Raw genomic sequence first — 23,258 nt, 5'->3', positions numbered from 1 at the left:
AATTGGTTTATTATTATTCCATCCTCCATGGAGTTAGCAGACTCATCATGGAAGGTTCTTTCAACTGACAACATATTTATCATACCGAATCTTAAAATCCTTAACAAAACTTGCAATTCTCCATATAAAAAATCTACTCCTCACACCTCTCTTCACCATACTTTTACATAACTTCCAAGGATGACCTCTGGTTTTCCCCCTCTCACCTTCTACTCTTTTTATAATCTCATCTGGATTAATCCAATAGAATCCTCTCACTAACTTAAAGGTCTCTTTCATATCACCTCTTTCCCTCCTATCCACCAAACTCTGCAATCCACATCCACATTTTTTCAACCTCTCTGCATAGCCAGCAGTCCAAAGTCCTGATATTGTCTTAGTCATGTGCCTCTGGACCCTCTCCAATGTCTCCACATCACACCGAAAACCAGGCGACCAGATTTGAGCACAACAGTCCAAGTGTGGTCTGACCAGACCAGTGCTTTATACAGTGGCACAACCACTTTCTTATTCCTACATGTTAGAGTACTTCTTATTATAGCAGCACCATGATGAGTAGCCTTTGCAACATTAGCAATATGCCCTCTAAACTTTAGTCTATTGTAAACAATTACTCCCAAATCTCTAATCTCATCTGTTTCCTGCAGTACAGCACCAGTGATATAGTACACAGCCTTATATTTCTGCACTCCAAAATGCAATTCCTTGCACTCATTGATATTAAAACTACAACCCCACTCTCCTTTGTCCAAGTAAAAAGTCTATTCAATTCTTTCTGAAAGGAATTAACATCAGCAGTGCTACTTATAATTCTTCAGAACTTTGCATCATCAGCAAACAACTGAAGATCCTCCAGTCAGTCATATCCCCCACATGATATATTGTTTACAAAAAAAGTTAAACAGCAGTGGCCCAAGAACAGAACCCAGGGGCATGCCACTGGTTACCCTCCTCTTTTGAGACATTGCTCCATAATACGCAACTTGCAGGTATTGTTCAGAGAGCCAATCTCTGATCCATCCAACCATTCCCATCCTCTGCAGCTTGCACACCAACTTATGTGGTAATCTATCAAATGCTTTTGTAAAATCCAACAATATCACTGTATAGGATTCTCCCTTATCTAACACACCAGTTACTCTATCATAAAATGCAAGTGCTATCCTTTACACATCCATGCTGACCATCAAAGAATGCTATGTCCATCAACCTAATCCTATATGCTATTCCTAACCAATTTCTCCAACACCTTGACCACAACTGCAGTTATACAGACTGATCTATAATTGGAAACTTCTGTCCTAGAACCATGCTTGTGGAGTGGTATTATTTTGCTTTCTTTCCACTCATTAGGAACCCTACCCACTGCAAGACTTTCATTAAATAATCAGGTCAAAGGCATAGCCAACTGTGGTGAACATTCCTTAAGGATACGTGGTAATATGTTATCCATTCCGAGAGCTTTATTAACATCTAACCAAACCAACACATGATACACCTCTGATTCTTTCACTTCTGATTCTCCTAATACTTGTCGGCCTTCTATATTGCTGCCTCTGTTTTGGGACCTCCAATATAACAAAATTATTTTGCCCTTTTTCCAGTCTTTGTATTTTATTAATTGTTTAGGATGTTGGTTGTTGGCCATTCGGTTTACATGTTCTATTCAATTGTATTTATATTGGTTTAGTTTTCCTTCTGTTGATTTTATTTTTAGTTATTTTAAGATATCTTCATTGTTGTTGTTGTTTAATGTATATTTTGTGGTCCTTGTCATGAATCTCATTTCACTTGTTTATTTATTGCCCAAATTTTGCATCCATATAATAATGTAAATAAGCTGCTTAAGTATTGTATAGTTTTAAGCATGTTTCTTTATTATTATTTTTTTTATTATTACTATTATTCAGGCCTCCATGGAGTCAAAAGACTCATCGTGGGAGGTCCTTCCTAAGAACATAAAGTCTGTCAAGACTCATCGAGGGGGAGGTCCCCCCTAAGAAACACAAAGTCTATCGTACCACTCATTGAAAGTTTATTTTTCACTTGGTTAGAGTATAATAAATTTAGTTTAATCCTTTATCCAAGTGTGAGCAAACAAAGTTTGTGCCTGAAAGTATCTTCAGGACTGGGGTAAGGTGTTGTATCACCTTACCCCAGTCCTGAAGATACTTTCAGGCACAAACTTTGTTTGCTCACACTTGGATAAAGGATTAAACTAAATTTATTATATCGTACCACTCCTTAAACTCATCGACTGTTCTCACTCTCATCACTCCATCGGGGCAATGCATTCCACGGCTCAACCACCCTCCATGCAAAAGAAACCACTCCTCACCCTCTTGCTCACAGTTTCCTTTCGTAACTTCCAGGGATGGCCTCTTGTCATCACTCCTTCCCGCTGTTCAACCAAGCGAAAGAACTCCACAGTGTCAACCCTGTAACCACCTCTCAACAGTTTAAAAGTCTCAATCATATCACTTCTCCTTCTATCCACCAAACTCTGCAGTCCACATTCCTTCAGCCGATCCTCATAACCAAAATTGTATAGTCCTGAAACCATCTTTGTCATCTGTCTTTGTCCCCTTTCCACAGTTAATTTATCCCCTTCAAATCCTGGGGACCAAATCTGAGAACAATAGTCTAAGTGTTGTCTGATCAGAGACTTATACAATGGAATGATAACCCTTTTATCTCTGCAGGTCAGTGTCCTTCTCATAATTGCAGCAATCCTCTGTGTTACCTTCACCACCTTTGTAATATGTCCCCTAAATTTCAAGTTTCTATCAATCATCAACCCCAAATCTCGTCTCCCCTACTTCCTCCAGTATAACTCCTCCCATAGAGTATGCAGCATCCCATCGATGTTTCCCATACCTCAAGACCTTACATTTTGCTGCATTAAACTGACACCCCCCTTTCATTTGCCCATCTATCTAGCTTATTCAAATCCTCTTGAAGGGCTACCACATCTGCACTATTACTAATAATCCTTCCCCAGCTTCGCATCATCTGCAAATAACTGAATATTCCCTTGCAATCCATGAACAATGTCATTGATATAAAGGTTAAACAATATAGGTCCCAGTACGGAGCCCTGTGGGACCCCACATAACCCTCTGCCTCCTTGAAACTGCTCCACCATACACAACTCTCTGATACCTATCAGACAGCCAATCCTGAATCCAGTTGACCAATCTGACATCCAGACCCATGTGCTGCAGCTTAAATATCAGCTTATCATGTGGCACCCTGTCAAATGCCTTTGCTAAGTCTAAGAAAATTGCAGTATATGCCTTTCCCTCATCTAATGTTCTTGTAACTTTATTATAAAAGGCTAGCATATTGCTAAAACAAGAGCGCCCTTTCACAAATCCATGTTGACTCTCACAGATAACATTACCCTCATCTGCCCAATGCTGTATACGGTCCCTCACTATTTTCTCCAAGATCTTAACAACTACTGATGACACTTGAGTTGTTTTGTTTTCTTTTGGATGTTAATGTAGGAATGGGTGGCCAGAGGTGGTTATGGATGCTTCATCAGTGAGCGAGTTCAAGGAGAAGTATAATAGGTTATTGTGTAAATGATAGCTAGTGTGCGAATAATGGATCCCCCACAATGAGTCTTCTGACTCCATGGAGATACCTGTATAATAATAATAATGTTCCATTTCCAGAAAATAAATAAAAATAAAAATTATGCTAATACATACCTTTAACACTATATCAACAAGTGGTTCTAGCCAGCCAGTATTTACCTCACAATGGCTATCTAGGAACATTACATGGTCACCATTCGATACTCTTAGTCCTGCTGCACGTGACTGAATCAAACCTTAGAGAATAATCAATAAAATGCACTGTTAGAAAATAGATCTGCTCATGTTTTGAGAATTCAGAACTAAATGCATTTTTTGAATATGAATCCTACCCACAAAAGGCAATAAACCTATAGTACATTAGTATACTATGAGCTGGCTAAAGTTAGATATAATCTAATTATAATATAGAGGAATACTATTCTAGAGCCCATCCTGTCTCTAATGAGCAAGATGCTCTTGCACCAGAAGATTAAAAAACTACACTTTAAAACTAAGTGTAGATAATTTTCAAACTCTAAGATGATCCTCTAGCAAGGCATTAATTGATCCTGTACTTAGTTGATCATGCACATGCTACTGAGCAATCACTTTGCAAGAATACATCATCCAGGTGAAAACGTTGCAGTTCCAGATGTGACAAAAGGTTGATGTAAGAATATAATTAAAAGAAATCATGATGCTCAGGATATTATTATTATTATTATTATTATTATTCAGGCCTCCATGGAGTCAGGAGACTCATTGCAGGAGGTATTTCCTAGGAAATACAAAGTCTATCATACCATCCTTGAACTCATTGACCATTCTTACTCTCACCACTCTATTATAGGCAATGCATTCCATGGCTCCACCATCCTCCATGCAAAGAAACCACTACTCACCCTCTTGCTCACAGCTTCCTTTCGTACTTTCCAAGTATGGCAACTTGTTCTTGCTCCTTCCTGCTGCTCCACCAAGTGAAAGACCTCTCCAGTGACCACCCTGTAATTGACTCTCAACAGTTTAAAAGTGTCAGTGATGAGATAAGTGAAGAGGTGATATGCACCTCTCCTTCTATCCACCAAACTCTGCAGTCAACATTCCCTCAGCCAATCCTCATAATTAACATTGTACAGGTAACATCTGAAACCATCTTTCTACAGTTAATTTATCCCCTTCAAATCCTGAGGACCAAATTCGAGAACAATAGTTTAAGTGTGGTCTGATCAGAGTCTTATACAATGGAATGATAACTCTTATCTCTGCAGGTCAGCGTTCTTCTCAGTATTGCAGCAATCCTCTGGGTTACCTTCCCCACTTTTGCAATATGCCCCTTGAATTTCAGTTTTCTATCGATTGCCACCCCCAGATCTCGTCTTCCTACTTCGTCCAGTACAGCTCCTCCAATCGAGTATGCAGCCTCCCATCGATATATCCCAATCTTAAATACTTCACATTTTGCTGCATTAAACTGACATCCCATTCAATCAAATTAATTTGTCCATCTCTCCAGTTTATTCAAATCCTCTTGCAGGGCTACCACATCTGCACTATGACTAATAACCCATCCCAGCTTCACTTCATACAACTGAATATCCCCTTGCAATCAACTGATAATGTCATTGATATAAAGGTTTAAACAATAGAGGTCTCATTACTGATCCCTGTGGGACTCCACTTGTAACCTTCTGTCTCCTTGATATTGCACCCCCCCCCATACACAACTCTCTGATACCTATCAGATGGTGAATCCTGAACCAGTTCACTGGCCTGACATCTAAACCCATGTACTCAAACTTAAATATCAGCTTATCATGTAGTACCCTGAAAAATTTCTTTGTAAAATCCAAAAAATGGCAGAATATGCCTTTCCCTCATCAACTGCTCTTGTCGCTTTACTATAAAAGGCAATCATATTACTAAAGCAAGAGTGCCCCTTAACAAATTCATGTCAACTCTCACAGATAACACTACCCTCATCTGCCTAAAGCTGTATATGGTCTATCACTAATTTCTCCAAGATCTTAACTACTGATGAAATAGTGCCATTGCATAGACTTATGCAATGGCACTATTTTACTCTCCCTCCACTCCTTGCATACCTTTCCCTTGGTCAGACTTTCATTGAAAAGCCAGGTCAACAGAACTGTCATTTCTTTAGCACATTCTCTCAAAACCCATGGTGAAATACCATCCAGTCCCACTGCTTTACTGACATCCAGAGTACTCAGTATTGGGAACACACTCTCCTCTTGCACCACTAAACCTCACACCTGCCCTACCCCTCTAGTGTTAAAACCTTCTCCAGGATGAAATCCAATCAAGTGCTCATTGAACTACTCCGCTATGTTCTCTACATCAGTCACTATTCTCATTTTGATCCAACAACGTCATTCTTCCACAATCATTTCTTCTCCTACTGGCCACATAGCTAAAAAATTCCCTAAGATTTTCTTTGGATCTTAGTGCCAATCTCTTCTCATATTCCAGTCTTGTCTTCCTCACCATACTAGTCACTCTCCTGGCCTGAATGTTATTTTCTTCATGCATCTGCTTTTCACCCTTCTCCTTATATCTCTTCCATAATCTCTTTTTCACCCAATTCCTGTTTGATATTGTTTGTCATGCACTTTACAACAAATGTGTCTGCTTCCTCATTCATGGAATACAGCTTAACAATTCCTGCTAACAAATATTCCTTTACCATTTCCCAAGCACTAATGATATCCTGAGGAGGGCTGCATCTTAGAATACTGCAGATAATTGCTTTACAACATCTTTCTTGTAAATTTGTGATATCCATAAAGATTTGTTTTGTTTGTCCTATAAAGAATGGCATGAGTGCAAAAAATGATTTCTAACCAAGGATTATGAAAAAAAATTCTGCAATGATGTTTACAATTGCACTGGCTGGAATCAATGACCTGAGAAGCGAGAAGGACCGTATGAGGTAGAAAGTGAAAGAGTTGTTGGAAAAAGAAAAAGTGCCAGGGCACGATTGGAAGAATAGCGGAACATTGCACCCTTCGATTGGAAAAGACCTGGGTTCGATTCTCAGTGTGAAGAGGGGAATCCTTATATGGGCTTTTTCAGTTGAAGGTGAATTAACCGATCTCATACGGTGGTAGCAGGGGGGTCCCCCCCTGGAAACTTGGGTTTTTCATCCTGTGTATAGACAAATCAGCCTTCAGAACCCACACACACACACAATTTAGACAAAAAATAGTGTTGTTGGTGAGGATGGGCAATAGATGCGTTGATGGTAATAGTGTCGTAGTTGGAGAATTAAGTAGTAGTGGAGAGGATGAGATGTATTTAGAGTAGTGTGCCCTACCACGATGAGTCCTTGGATTCCCTGGAGGAGTCATGTAATAATCATAATAAAAATAGAAGGGCGAGAGGGTGAAGTTTGTGAGTCTGCTGCCATGCTATGATAGTGCGAAACTGAGAAGGAGAGTAATGATAGCTAACGAATCAATATGCAGGTTATGCAGAAAGAATGATATAGTTTGTGGAGTTATGGCCTGAGTTTTAATGATGGAAAAATTTGTATAATGCTGATAGATTGTACTTAAATGGATTCAGAGTTAGGTATCTGGAGAGAGCTATGTTCACTAAGAGTGTGGAAGTGCAAAGTCAGGAAAACTAAAACAAATAAGGTAGATATAGGCAAGTGCATGTGTGAAGGCATCGATAAAGCAAATTAGTCTGTGAATGAACAAAAAATGTAAATTCTGGTCTCTCAGGCAACAATATTGAATGGGTAGTCAGTTCAAGATGTAAAGGTGGTTGGGGACTTAAAGGAATGCTACAGTTCTTGTATACTAATGCCAGATGTATCAGGAATAAGATGGAAACGTTTTCGGCACTGGTTAGTGCAACCTCACCAAATAGTATAGGCATTATCAAGACTTGGCTAACAGCAGATGAGATAGTTTAAGGTATAAAATGTGTTGTGTCAAGCTTTTATCAGACTATATCTGGATTTCTGTGCTCAGATCTCCAAGTAACTTTACCTTGGAGAGGGTGCACAGATGGATAATAAATGATATCAGGACTGTACAATGTTGATTATGAGGAAAGTCTGAATATATGCAGACTGCAGAGTTTGGTGGATAGAGCACAAAGGGAGGGGGGGGGGATACGACTGAGACATTTATTCCATTGAAGGCTAATAAAGAGGTGGTCTCGCAGTAGATGACAAATTATCTACCACATCAATGCCATTTCAGCAGTCAGTTAACATGCTAACCTATTTCAGAACTGATAATTGAGAGATCATTAGATCGATATTGTTATTATTCAGGCCTCCATGGAATCAAGAGACGCATTGTGGGAGGACCTTCCTAGGAAACAAAGTCTATCATACCACTCCTTGAACTCATTCACTGTTCTTGCTCTAACCATGCTCTCAGACAATACATTCCACGGTTCAACCACTCATTACCCTCCAAGAAATCACTCATCACCCTCTTGCTCACAGCCACCTTTCATAACTTCCAGGGATAACCCATTGTCATCACTCCTTCCCACTGTTCCACCAAGTGAAAGAACTCCCCAGTGTCAACCCTCTAACTGCCTCTCAACAGTTTAAAAGTCTCGATCATAGCACCTCTACTTCTATCCACCAAACTCTGCAGTCCATATTCCTTATTCCTTCAGCCAATCCTCATAACTAATATTGTACAGTCCTGAAACCATCTGTGTTATCTGCCTCTGTACCCCTTTCCACAGTTAATTTATACCCTTCAAATCCTGGGGACCAAATTTGAGAACAATAGTCTAAGTGTGGTCTGATCAGTCTTATACAACAGAATGATAACTCTTCTCTCTGCTGGTCAGCATCCTTCTCAGTATTGCAGCAATCCTCTTTGTTACCTTCACCACCTTTGCAATATGCTCCCTGAATTTCAGTTTTCTATCAATCATCACTCCAGATCTCTTATCTCTCCTACTTTCTCCAGTACAGCCCCTCTGAGTATGCAGCCTCCCATCGATGTATCCCAAACTTCAAGACTTTACATTTTGCTGCATTAAACCGAAACCCCCATTCATTTTGTCCATCTGTTCAGTTCATTCGAATCCTCTTGCAGGGCTACCACATCTACACTATTACTAATAATCCTACCCAGCTTCACATCATCTGCAAACAACCCCTTGAAATCCATTGACAATATCAGTGATATAAAGGTTAAACAATACAGGTTTCAGCACTGAGCCCTGTGGAACCCCACTTGTAACCTGCTGCTTCCTTGATATTGCCCCCTCCCGATACACAACTCTCTGATACCTATCAGACAGCCAATCCTGAATCCAGTTGACTAACCCAACATCTAAACGCATGTGCTGCAACTTAAGTATCAGCTTATCATGTGGTACTCTATCAAATGCCTTTGCAAAATCCAAAAAAATGGCAGTATATGCCTTTCCCTCCAACTGTTTTTGTCACTTTATTATAAAATTCACACCAACTGTCTTTCCTCCTCCAGCTGTACAAATCTTGTGGGCAGAGATGCTGAAACATTTGCCATCACTAATGACCTTACACAACTAGTTCAGATGCCAACCAGAATACCTGATAACCCAAACCACTCTCCAAATACCCTAGACCTCTTCCTGACTAATGACCCTTCCAAATACACAGTGAATGTAGAGAGTCTGCTAGGCAATTCTGATCATAACCTAGCGCTCATCTCCTCCCCCCATGCAACAATGCTTATCCAGTTACCCCTCATACAAGAGTAGTTTAGCATTATAACAGTGCCAAGTGGGACAACCTCTGCAACTTCTAGGCCTCATTCCCATGGTTAGACTATTGCTTCTGACCTTCCAACCCAAACACAGTGCCGAACTCATAACCAAAGTAATCCTCACTGGCATGGAATCATATTCCCCACAGTACTCTAACCTGCCATTCTCTAACTAAACCCTGGTTTTCCAAAAGATGCACCAAGGCTGTACAAATTAAAAACCAAACATACCATTACTGGCTCAAATCAAGAACCCCATCCTCCTTTAGAGCTTATACCCAAGCCTGAAATAAATGCAAAAAAACAATCAATGGTTCCAAAACAGAGTTCAAAAGAGCAAAACACAGGAAATTAGCAGCCTGTCCAAATAGCAGATGAGCCTTTTGGTCCCTCGCTAAAGTAATTGGTCGTAACTTCTGCCCTACACTATTCCCTCCTCTATCATACCGAGATGGCTCCATTGCATCATCACCTACAGAAAAGGCCAATCTCCTGGCCTCACACTTTGCTTCAAATGTACACATAATTGACAATGGAAAATGTCCCCCCCAACCAACATACAATGCCCACTATATCCTTTTGCCAGAAAGAGATTCAGCAAAATACTATCTAAATTAGACACAAAAAACTCAACCTGCCCTGATGGGAGGAAAGGGTGAGAGGCTATCCTTGCAAGTTGAATGTCATCAAAAAGTAAGGGGGGGGGGGAGAGAGAGAGAGAGAGAGAGAGAAAGCTAGATTTTTCGCTCAAATAGTTGTGCAAGATTGAAATGGACTGCCATTCCGATGATTGTAAGTAGTGTGAATGACTTCAAGAACAGGTATGACAACACATGCTGGCAGTTGGTGGTCTCTCAATGAGACCCTGACTTGATGGAGGTCTCTTATTAATATTGTCTGAATGATAGTGATTATTTAAATGTCTAGCAGGTTTTCCCATAATGATTATCTACAGCCACCACAAAGATGATATAACGATTTTGTAGATTAGCAAATAGTAGAATGAGAGGTGATATAGGATACTAATAGATAGAATTTTTCATTTCATGGAGCAATTTTTTTCAAGAGCAGTAGATGAGGGAAAGGCATATACTGCCATTTTCTTAGATTTAGCGAAGGCATTTGACAGGGTGCTACATGATAAGATGATATTTAAGTTGCAGCACATGGATCTGGATGTCACTTGGATTCAGAATTGGCTGTCTGATAGGTATCAGAGAGTTGTGTATGGTGCAGCAGTTTCAAGCAGGCAGAGGGTTAGAAGTGGGGTCCCACAGAGCTCAGTACTGGGACCTATATTGTTTAACCTTTATATCAATGACATTGTCAGTGGATTGCAGGGGGATATTCAGTTGTTTGCAGATGATGTGAAGCTGGGAATGGTTATTAGTAATAGTGCAGATGTGGTAGCCCTGCAAGAGGATTTGAATAAGCTAGATAGATGGGAAAATGAATGGGGATAACAGTTTAATGCAGCAAAATGTAAAAACATGGACAAAACCCTTTAATCCATGTATCTTCCCTAGACTCAACTACTCCCAGTGCATCTCAGGTCATTCCATTCCTATGCTGATCATCCCCATACATGCATTCATTACTACTTCCAGCATCCACCCTTTACACTGTGTAAAGCACAGTTTCATAAGAGTGGAGTACTAAATTAAATATTTTCTTGAATTTAAAAATCCAGTGTGCATTATGATATTTGTTATTATTGGAAATGTGAAAATTAAAACATTTTCTTATAACAGTGCCACAACAATACTGTCGAAACTCAGAATGTTTGGAGGACAAATAAGTGCTAGTATGTCCATTGAAAATTTGTTGGACGTAGTGAAGTAAACAGTTATATAACTGTTCCTAAAATACTTACCCTCTCTTTTTTCATTCCTAATTAGATGAACTTTTGGCAGAACTGTTAGATCCAAGCCATCATTTACTGTTGGTTAAGAAAAGAATGAAAATTAGCATTTGAACATTGTTCAAAGAATGGATTCAAAAAAATTCTACTTACAAATTTGCATGAGAGCCTTATTGTCTGTACTTATTATATCTTAAATATGTCCAGAAAGAAAAACATTTAAATTCAAATAAGTAACTGAGTAGTGTTTAAGTTTTAAGAGACAGTGTTTTGTTATTCATATATTTATAAATGCTTGAGAGTAAAAATTTTAATTGCAAACTTAAATTAAATTCATATCCCATATAATCCACCTTGTTTTGTACATAAAACTACAGCTCTTCAATTGGAGAATGACAAAGGAATCAAAATTAACTAAACATATTTTGACATTGGTGCATTCTGAATACTTCCTTAGTTATTCATCTTCAGATTCTCTTCAGTTTCTTCACTAGTCAGAAATTTAGGTGATCAAACTGTGCAGTTCCCAAATTATTTCCTATTTTATGAACTTTTACCATTGTAGAATTCATGTCTTGTGATCTTCCTTGCTTCAAATCCTATAATCTCCAAATTCCCACTTTAACATACTGCAATACAATATGCTATCTTAGTCAAAAATGCTAAACATCACACTTGGAAATAGCTAACTGAATCCTCCATCCTACAATGCCAGGCTATTCAACATCCTCCCAGTTCCAAGTACTTTCCAATTTGGAAATAGAAGTTTTCACCATACAGTAACATTTAATCTCTCTCTATATATATATATCATTCAGATCACAAGAATGAAAAGGATTTCCCAATGAGCTGGTTATATCTCCTGAGCAAAACTGCATGCCATTAAGCAATAATTACTTTGAGAACTGTACACCATGATCACACATGCATAGATGTAAAATAAACTAGTTCAGCAATAATAAATTTAGTTTAATCCTTTATCCAAGTGTGAGCAAACAAAGTTTGCACCTGAAAGTATCTTCAGGACTGGGGTAAGGTGGTACAACACCAGGCAACTCGTTGCAAAGATGGAGCAAGCTAACATCACTCCTATCTCAGTATCTCCCATAATGCAAAACACCACTCCTTGCAGATATGTATAATATAATGTTATGCATTAAGGGAAGGGCCACTACCCAACTAGTTTCGACCTTTATTGAGGTCTCTTCAGTGAGAGCCAGACAGATGTAGAGATACCAGGCAGAAGCAATAGCAAGGTCATCTCTACCTATACGAGTTGCTAAAAGGTGTACCACCTTTTTTTTTTTTTTTTTTTTATTAAATTACTCTGGATTTAGAGAAAGATGTTGAAAGTTTATTTTTCACTTCGTCAGACTATAATAAATTTAGTTTAATCCTTTATCCAAGCGTGAGCAAACAAAGTTTGCACCTGAAAGTATCTTCAGAAGAACTGGAGTAAGGTGGTACAACACCGGGCAACTTGTTGCAAAGGTGGAGCAAGCTTACATCACTCCTATCTCAGTATCTCCCATAATGCAAAACACATCTCTTTGCAGATATGTATAATATTATGCATTAAGGGAAGGGCCACTACGCAGACTAGTTTCTACCTTCACTGAGGTCTCTTCAGTGGGAGCCAGGCAGAAGCATTAGCAAGGTCATCTCTACCTATAGGAGTTGCCAAATGGTGTGCCACTCCTATAGGTAGAGATGACCTTGCTAATGCTTCTGCTTTGGTATCTCCACTTGGGCCTGGCTCCCACTGAAGAGACCTCAATAAAGGTTGAAACTAGTCTGGGTAGTGGCCCTTCCCTTAATGCATAATATTATACATATCTGCAAAGAGATGTGTTTTGCATTATGGGAGATACTGAGATAGGAGTGATGTAAGCTTGCTCCACCTTTGCAACAAGTTTCCCGGTGTTGTACTACCTTACCCCAGTCCAGAAGATACTTTCAGGTGCAAACTTTGTTTGCTCACACTTGGATAAAGGATTAAACTAAATTTATTATAGTCTAACCAAGTGAAAAATAAACTTTCAACATCTTTCTCTAAATCCAGAGTAATTTAATAAAAAAAGGTGGTACACCTTTTAGCAACTCTTATAGGTAGAGATGACCTTGCTATTGCTTCTGCCTGGTATCTCCACATCTGGGCCTGGCTACCACTGAAGAGACCTCAATAAAGGTCGAAACTAGTCTGGGTAGTTGCCCTTCCCTTAATGCATAACATTATATTATACATATCTGCAAGGAGTGGTGTTTTGCATTATGGGAGATACTGAGATAGGAGTGATGTTAGCTTGTTCCACCTTTGCAACGAGTTTCCCGGTGTTGTACCACCTTACCCGTCCTGAAGATACTTTCAGGTGCAAACTTTGTTTGCTCACACTTGGATAAAGGATTAAACTAAATTTATTATAGTCTAACCAAGTGAAAAATAAACTTTCAACAAACTAGTTCAGCATTTCTTCAACAGCATACAGTATATTTTACATCTGGTAAATTCCTCCCATCAGTTTATGTCTCAGCCATATTACCTCGCCATATATTTTCTAAGCTCTACAATTAATTCTCATCACTGAAATCTCGTTTATTTTGAAAAGAAATTGGATATTTTCGTATTACCAAAGTAGTTTTTTAGTTAATGTGAATTTTATTAGGTATATTCCAAACAAAAGTTGCAGAAATTTATTATTACATAGCACCTCCAGGGAGTCCAAAGACTCATCGAATGAGAGCATATACTTTGCAACTCTCCGTCACCACCACCACTCAATACTACAACTACGTTCAATATCTACACCAATGTCACCTACTGCCAACTATGACTACTAGTATTTTCACAGACAATCACAAACATCCATACCCACAGCAGGATTTGAACTTACAGCCTTTCTACTAGAAAGTGGATATGCTAACCACTCAGTCAACCAGGCTGGCATTTATAACTAATCTTATTTATAAAATGGAGATAGCTAACATGAACTTGTTGAGTGATAGCCCCCTTCCAATGGAGATGTAACATGTCCAATTGTCCTTCCCATTTGAAAACTGCACTGAAATTCAGAAATGTAATTTGGCACCACCACCACCCCATGATTCCCACTGAATCTCTTCCCTACCCTTTCAACTTAATTCTCGCTTGCAGAAAAAAGAGTGAAGTCCGAAGTGCTAGAGTAGATATGTAGACAAGACTGAGCAAGCACGTAAATATTTAAACAGAGAAACCAATTAGTGTTTAATTCCTGCCACTTTTCTTCACACATTCCCTTGCAACTCCCTTAAAACATTACAATGAAATGTTTAGCTTTATCATTATCATTTAGCTTTATTCATTAGTTTGAAGTACAAGGTCCTGTTGAACAGTCCTTCCACATAAAAAAAATAAATTATATGCATGTTTTTCACTTGCAGTTGCTTTGCTTTTCTCAACTCAAGTAGCTTTCACAATGTGGACTGCTTTTTAGTTTCATAAGTTTAGAGTTTTTCTGTCTCATCCCCCTCTCCATTTGCTTGTAATTTCTTTATCCTTGATATTTCACTGTGAGCTTCATTATAATGATCAAAGACCAGAGATGTGTCATTCAAGTTTTTTCATTGCATCTTTCATACTAAATTATGAAAGATGCAATATTTCTTTGGTGGTCTTCTTCACTCTTCCACACATATCTACAATTATTTTCATTTCACTCCGCATCCATTTCATCTCTTACCTGTTCTTAACCAATTTACTTTCAATTCTTGTACCATTTTTTCGCTCTCATTCACTCCCTCAGTTATATCGCGTCATAAACGCTTGTTCGCTGTCAACGCCACTCGCCACATTACCATTAATTGCACTCTGTTTTTCAAGTTCCGCTACAATCATATCGCTTTCCGTCATCCTTCCTATCATCGATTGTTAAGTTAATATTGCTCATTCGCTTTTTCCGAACTTTTTTTTTTTTTTTTGCAAATTTTTTCCTGCTCTTTTATACTGTCTCTCTTTGCTATCAGATGAGCATTCATTCTTCTTGGGGAATTCTCGCTACACTTCTACTAATGGCTCGCAAAAAGATAAGCAAGTTTGAGCGCGGTTAGTAGTTGAAAGGGATCAATCGTTCGATGCTGTTGGCACACTCTCCCTCGATGAGTCTTTGGACTCCCTGGAGGTGTCACATAATAATAACACCTTCAGTTACCCATTGGCGCACCTAGAGGGGGAAGGGGGGATGACCCCCTCCAAAGAAAAAGAAACACTAGATAATTTTCCAAAAATCTTTTCCTAATTTTTTTTTTTTTTTTTTTTTTTTTTTTATGTTGTGTCTTGTTTTTCTATTTCTATACTACTTATGAATTAGCAATCGTTGCAGATGCTGAGTCACAGGTCATATGCAGTGCATAGTGTGTATTCTCAAATCATCTACTCAACTTGGTCCCCCCTCCCCCAAGATTAAATCCTGAGTGCTACTGCAGTTACCAATACATTACCACACATCCTCCTTCCATCCACCTTAAATATCCATAATTTATCTATATAACTGAATGAATATATAATAGCACACAGCACATTTCACGAAACGACTAAAATCAAAATTAAACTCTTGTAAAGAAAGCCACCACCATCTTTCCTTTGCTGGTCACTATACTCTGTTCAAAGTTTAACGAAAGTGTAAACAAACTTGAACAAGCACACACCAAGAAATACTGCAAGTGCACAGCTTTTACCACAACTTTTATTCCATAAAACATTTTTGAGTTTGGTATAATGTCTTTCCTATTGGGAGGACAGAACAACAAAAACCTAAGTATCCAAATTTGTCCATTATAGAAAACATTTCTTGTACAGATGACTCAAAGAAGACTAATGCGTTAAAGATGATCTCAATTACATTGCCATCTCCTCTCAGTTATACAGTTAGCAATATATTTTGTAATGTTATATCAAATGTTATTGATTCATGCATAAGAAAATGAACCATTTGAAATAATTTGTGAAAATCTGGTTGTTGTTTGTGCACTACCAGTAGGGAGTGATGCTTTGCAGATTATCCCCATTGAGCAGCTCAGTGGAAGTGGTGTTTATGCTCATCAGCGCTAAACCACCTGAAGAAAGACGTCAAGAATTCGATTTTAGTCGCCGACTAGAGGAACTTTTTCTAAGCTTTTTTTTTTTTCTCGACCGGTTCCCGAGTTATTCGATCATTGGCATGGGCAAGCGGTTTTTTCTCCCGGAAACGAGTTTTTTGTCCCATAAACTCAAGAAAATCAACTGTAGAACCCACACTATTTTCAGACATTAAAACTATTGTGTTAGGAATAGGTACCGCGAGATGGCGGTACTTGTTAGCTATCTCTTCGGTGTGTGTCGCTTAATTAGTGATAGCCTTGAGCCAGCTATCTCTGATTAGCTACCAATGGAAATTGAACTTCCCACTCAGTCTCCAAAAGTTAGATGGGGCTAAAACGGCCTAACCTACTCCTTATATAGGAATAAAGAAGGAGGAATAAAGGGAGGAATGGTGAGAATGTGAGCGTAAGAGAAACAATGTTATATAACTGTGCTAATGACAAGAATGGGCATTATCATGGAAATGATTACGAGGAGAGAGTGATTTCGAGTGTATTCGTCTGGTTCGGACCAATGAAATGTGTGCAAACATGTCTGTCTACGGCACTAGAGAAGAATAGGGATCTGCAAGTTGTCCAACTGTCTACCCAAGGTGCAGAGTTTGTTACCTTAGTCAATATGTTGGGACCAGGGTTGGCTCGTGCATAGGCACTATGGAATTGCAACACCCCCAATTTTTCTCGATATATAAATATATTTATTAATATTTGCTTGTAATATTTAATTTTACCACCAACAATCCTATACCATTCTCTTATTTTGCATAAAAAATAATAAAAATCCATCTTGTAGCACTTAGGAGGGTGAAGGACGGTAGCAGCACTGTGTTTACCACAGTGTCATATTGCTACGCATGCAAAAATGCACATCATAGTGAGATGCGAGCTATATTAGTGTAATGCAGTACTGTCCATTGCGAAGTTCCACTGTTGTTTACATGTAGTTTGCGCCAGTAGTAGAGGGTTCGTAGTGCTTATCGTGTTTACTCCGTCTCTTTAAATATTTGGACATTACATTAAGGATTTAATTGTAATGTCCAAAAATTGTATATCCGTTCCTTTAGTTACAATTAAAGGAATGGATTTTTATTTTTAAGTAATTTTGAATTATTCTAAACTGTATAATTTTATCGATAATAAACAATATTTTTTCATGAAATAAAAAAAAAGAATATATTTTATTTTTAAGTAATTTTGAATTATACCGAACTATATAATTTTATCGATAATAAACAATATTGTTTCATGTTTAATTTTTTTTTTAATTTTTATCATAATTTTGATATTTTATCCAAACACATATACATTGTACTTATAGTGTGTATGTATATTTCGAAAGTTGCAGCACCCACACGATTTCAAGCCACGAGCAGCTACTGATGTTATAGACCTGGTGGATCGGTTGCTAGTGGTGAAGAAACGCATCAGCAAATAGAGACGATGGGCATAAAAAGAATAATCATAATGGGAGACTTTAATTGAGAAGAATGAAAATGCACTTATTGAGCTGTTGCGGGATAACTTCTTCAAGCAGCATGTGACAAAAGTAACTGGAGTTCAAAGAGTGTTAGATTTGATTATAGTGTTATAGGCATTTCAGTTAAAGACATAACTATACTGCCTCCGGTTGGTGGCAGTGATCATGCGGTACTCACTTGGGAAGTGACTAAGTTTATGAATGTTCCATTCAGAAAAAGTTACAAGCTGAACCACAAAGCAGGAAATTACGACCAACTGAGGGGCACACTGAGTTCAGTGGAATGGGATTGGTTGCTGGATGGGAAGAATATCTACAGTGCATGGGAAGCATTTAAACAATACTTAAATGATACAATATCAAATGTGACCCGAGATTTCGAAGAATAAATAAGGTAGGAATCAAATGGGTGGGTAATCTTATTAAGCAAGAGATTCGTAAGAAATACCATGTGCATAAGGATAATATCCATTATGAAAATTATAAACAGCAAGCTAGAATAGTCATTACTGTTGTACGGCAAGCAAAGTCTGAGTAGGAAAATAAAGTGGCTCTGCATGCTAAAGATAACCCACAAGAATTCTTTCGATATGCTGCAAGTAAAAAAAATAATGAATATGGCAGAATAATTCTTCTAAATACAGATTGCATGAGGGTTACAGATGCAAAAGCAGTTCAACTAATGAGTGCCCATTTTGTTAAGAGCTATCAACCTGCTGTACACGACATTGAGTTCACTGCTACCTCTTCACTGGATGAAGAAACGCAGGTCTATGAGGACGAGGTATTAGAGCTATCACATAAACTGAATAAGAATTCAGCAATAGGGACTGATGGGATATTAGCACGTGTGCAAAGAGAGTGTTCAGCTGAACTAGCTATTCCTTTGACCAGGCTGTTTAATACGAGTCTCATAACAGGAAAGATTCTGCAGGAATGGAAAGAATGTATGGTAATTACATTGCATGGTACAAAAGACCAATGTATCCAGCTATCGCCCAATTAGTATCTCAGGAGTGATGGTGAAGATTTTTGAAAAATTGGTTAGGGCTCGCATTCAGAAATGGGTTGACAGTGAATCTCTACTTTGCAATGAACAACATGGGGTTTATTAAGGGAAGGTCATGTTTTATCAACTTGCTCAAATTCTATAACAATGTTACCTTTGAACTAGACAAGAGGAATGGATACACCATGATACTTTTGGATTTTGCCGAGGCTTTTTACAGAATACAGAATGGTAGACTTACATAAATTTCAGAATATGTTTGGATTATAGAATATTGGCATGGATATGAGGTTAGCTGACTGACAGATATCAAAAAGAGGTAACAGCGGATGTGATTCTGCAAGAGAAGTCCTACTCTTTAGCTCTTGTCCCCTCTCTGGTCATGACAAGAAGCTTACGGTCGAGACTATTGAGTTTTCCCTGCACAGGAGGCCGTTGCATGCTTTGACCATCCTGGAAGAGTGGAGATACCTCGGTAACACGTTCACCCCAAAGGGATGGTCTTCTGTCCCTTCTATCCTAGAAGCTGGGATCACTTCTTTGAGGAAAGCTCCTCTCAAGCACCAGTAAAGACTGTTTCTCCTTTCCCACTATCTACTACCTCGCTTTCAAGCACCAGTAAAGACTGTTTCTCCTTTCCCACTATCTACTACCTCGCTTTTACCACAAGTTGGTGCTTGGTAAGACATATCTTGGTACTGTCCTGAATGGACAGGGCTATTCGTTCAGCCGTGAGATCATAGCTCCGATTGCCACCTGACATCCCTACTGTATATTTCCACACGAGGGTGATGGACGGCAGGCTCGGGGTTCCATCACTTATATGGCTGATCCCATGTCTATGGCTGTTCAGAATCGCGCAGTTAGAACTATCTGCACAGAGGCTTTCTATAGCCCATTAATACAAGAAGACTTTAGGCGAGCTAAAGCTGGCCCATTATCAACGTACCTTAATTGAGTTCAGCACCTGCAGAACACAAGAGATGGGCATCCCTGCTGCACTGTTCTGTAGATGGTGCTCCTTAAAAAGAGTCATATCTGGTGCCTCCCAGCATGTTTGGGTAAGGAATGGCACCAGACTCCTCCCTGGGGTAAAGTATATTGACCTTATCAGGACGAGGATCAATGCCCTGCCCACTGGAGCCCACACAACTCAATCGGGTAGTGACAACTCAAACTGTAGGGCTGGCTGCCAGTACAGCGAGACATTGCCTCATATAGCCCAGTGTTGCTTCCGCACCCATGGGATAAGCGTGCAGAGGCATGACGCTGTGGTCTCCATTCTGAACAACCACTTTAAGAACAAAAGTTGAGAGACCACGGTGGAACCATATTATACAACCTCTGCGAATTTGCGTAAGCCAGACTTAGTGATTAAAAGAGATGGTGATGTTTGGGTAGTTGATGCTCAGGTGGGTGTCCACTAGCTTATAGCCATAATAATAAGATAAACTATTATAAGACTAACCAAGATCTAGTTAGTAAGATATGGGAGGAGCACAGGGCGACTCCAAAGTTTACCAGCACCACCATCTCTTTACATGGCGTATGGAGGCAGATAGCTATAAGGTCTTAAAACAACTTGGGCTTAACCAGAAGGGTATAAACGTTCTTTCCTTGAGGCCCTACAGGGAACACTGGTGGCACAGCATTGCCACCAGAGAATGTCTAGTTATCATTGTAGTCATTCTAAAACACTTGTAAAGGCTTTGGCTTATATCAAGACTGGACGTGATGTAAGGGTAATACTATCCATAACCAGTAATTAATAATAAAAATAAAATAATAAAATAAAATAAACAATGGTGTACCACAAGAATCAAAGCTTGTGCACTGTTATTCAATTTGTACATTAATGATATTGGGAAGGATTTGACAACCGACATACAACTATTTGCTGATGATGCAAAGATAGGTAGGGTAATTAATCAGGAATGCTGCTGATATGCAGTACTTACAGAATGATTTGAATACACTGGAATTGTGGGCAGGAGAAAATGAGTGTCAATTCAATTTCAGTAAATTGAAAGTCTTTCACTTCAGCAAGATTAGATATCCAATGTTGTATTATATTGGTGGGATTATGCTAGAAGAAACTAATGAGACTAAGGATCTTGGAGTGTTAGTAGATAGGAAGTTGAAGTTAAGGGCCATGTAGCAAAGATTACAAATACAACTCTAAAGATAATTGAAATGCTGAAACCAACGTTAACATGTAAAGATAAGGATGTCTGGTCTCCTGGTTTCCGTTGCGATTCTGATATATTGTAGATATTACAAAGGAGAGAGTGTTAAAAATGATATCAGGATTTTGGAATACTGATTATGAAGACAGACCGAGAATATGTAGACTGCAGACACTAGCAAACGAGAGAAAGAGGGATGGTATGATTGGGAATTACAAACTTTTGAAAGGGTTATACAGGATTTCAGTTCATGGAATATTTCAATTTATGAAGGGCGAGGAAAGAACAAGCAGGTATCCTTGGAAGCTGAGAATGAATGCCGCTAAGAAGGGAGTAGGGCTAGATTTTTTTCTCAGAGGGTGGTGCCTGATTGGAATGGATTGCCTTTGGATGTTGTGAATCCAATCAGTGTGAGTGAATTCAAGAATAAGTATGATAGCTGGTGTGTGTAGTATGTGGCGTCCCTCAATGAGTCCCTGACTACCTGGAGGTCTCTCTTAATAATAATAATAACAACAACAACTGACCTCTGGTTTAAACAAAAAAAAAAAATTAACTAAATATATAAATTAAAAAAAATATACATACATATACACACATATATATACACATATACACAGTTATTGTTAGGTGAAAAAAAAGTTAAAAACAAGCTTTGTGTTATATACAAAACAAGAGAAAAGACAATGAGTGAATAATGCGAGGGAAACTAGTCATCCATGTAAACTGAGTAAGAATGTTGTTAGTAAGGTAGTGAGGAAAAGATATTTTGCTTGGAGAATGGCAACTGAGTCAGAAAACGCATTTCATTTATTCACCACTCTCCAACCGAAAAATCTAGTCCTCACTCCTTGTGAACCACACTCTTATTTACCAGGGATCACCTCTTTTCTTTAACCACTATCCCACTGCTGAACTTTTCCCTGCATCAATCTCATAAAAACCTTTTAGCAATTTAAATGTTTCTCTGATGTTCCCTCTTCTCCGCGTATGAACCTACCTCTTTAATCCACAAACTCTTAATCTATCAATGGGGAGTATTCCTTACCCCACTCACCAACTTGGTCACTCTCCTCTAAATCTTTTCTACCACTTCCTCATCCCAAAGAAACCCAAAAGACCATGCCTGAGCACAGTAATCTAGATGTGGACATATCAACTCCTTATAAAGAGGAATAACAAGTTCTTTATTTCTGCATGTTAGTGTGTTCTTCAATAACCAAGTAATCCAATGAGCTATCTTGGACACCTTAGCAATGTCTTCTAAACTTCAACTCTATCCACCAATGCCCTCAATTATTATATTCATTATAACTTAAAAATAAGTTCTGCAATTACGTTTTGTATCGCAATTTCACCGTATAAATTACTTTAAAAAAAGGTACCAGATAAATATCTTAAAAGAGGCCAACGACTAATACGTATCGTCTACTACCGTGCATAAGCATGCATACTGAACGTGAGCTAGGCCATTACCAAAACAATGTCTTAACGTGTGTGTATATATATGTCCAAGTTACCATGGATGCGAAGTGCACATTAAAATTGTAATACTATTGATATTATATTGAAATATGTGATGGATACGAAGTGTAGGTAGTGATGTGTTTCATCCATATTGACGGCGGCGTGGTTTGAAGTATTTTTATTCTAGTGTGTGTGTATTGGAAATTATGATTAGCTTTTTATGCTACCTGAACAATAATTCTATAGTATTTAGTGCACAATTTATTTTTTTATGCTTAAAATACCTCGAAAATAGTACCGTATTAATTCAATCAATAAACGGTCAATTTTCCCAATTTATTTTTCCACTTCCGCCAATTTCCCCGTCGTCTTATTAAATCGACACTCAGCTCAATAACATAAGACTCTACACGAATGAAAAGCCGATAACGAAATTGCGAACTTTCCCCGGTTTATTGGCGAAGACGGCATGGGCTTAATAAACAAAAAGAAGTAGACAGACGCATACAGCAACTAACAAAGCTGTCGCTATAATAACGTTAGATAGAGAAACTCACCACAGGGCATGTCTGGAGCATTGAACTGTCACTGACCCTAGCTCTTACCTGTCTAAAAGAGCTCCGAGACTGGTTTGCTAACTTTTAAGGGAAAGTGAAGCAAGCGGTAGTTGACAAACAGCAGTGATGTCCTCTTTTCTAACTAGCGCAAGACTTGATTCGTTTGTCAGCAAGAATGACGAAAAGGGATCAAGGAAATAAGGTATTAAAATAATCAAAGTAGTTGAGTTTAATAAAATTGTCGTTTAGAAAGTA

The 23,258-nt window shown here is 38.5% G+C and overlaps 1 protein-coding gene across 1 annotated transcript in view; it reads right to left on the bottom strand.

Moving 5' to 3' along the window:
* The window catches only part of LOC150102134 (polypeptide N-acetylgalactosaminyltransferase 16-like), a 135,587-nt gene that overhangs the window by 49,820 nt on the left and 62,509 nt on the right, over nucleotides 1-23,258 (bottom strand). Inside the window, exons 5-6 of the mRNA XM_090398794.1 lie at nucleotides 11,208-11,273; nucleotides 3,717-3,838 (exon numbers count right to left, since the gene is read on the bottom strand). Of these exons, the coding sequence (XP_090254920.1) occupies nucleotides 3,717-3,838; nucleotides 11,208-11,273 (188 nt within the window). The remainder of the gene's footprint in view (nucleotides 1-3,716; nucleotides 3,839-11,207; nucleotides 11,274-23,258) is intronic.

The sequence above is a fragment of the Typopeltis vanoorti genome, chromosome 10, assembly GCF_054136105.1.
Source record: "Typopeltis vanoorti isolate ZY-2024b chromosome 10, IOZ_Tvanoo_1.0, whole genome shotgun sequence".
NCBI lineage: Eukaryota > Metazoa > Arthropoda > Arachnida > Uropygi > Thelyphonidae > Typopeltis > Typopeltis vanoorti.
Note: the sequence above shows the minus strand (reverse complement) of the source record. Positions and strands in the feature narration are given on the sequence as shown.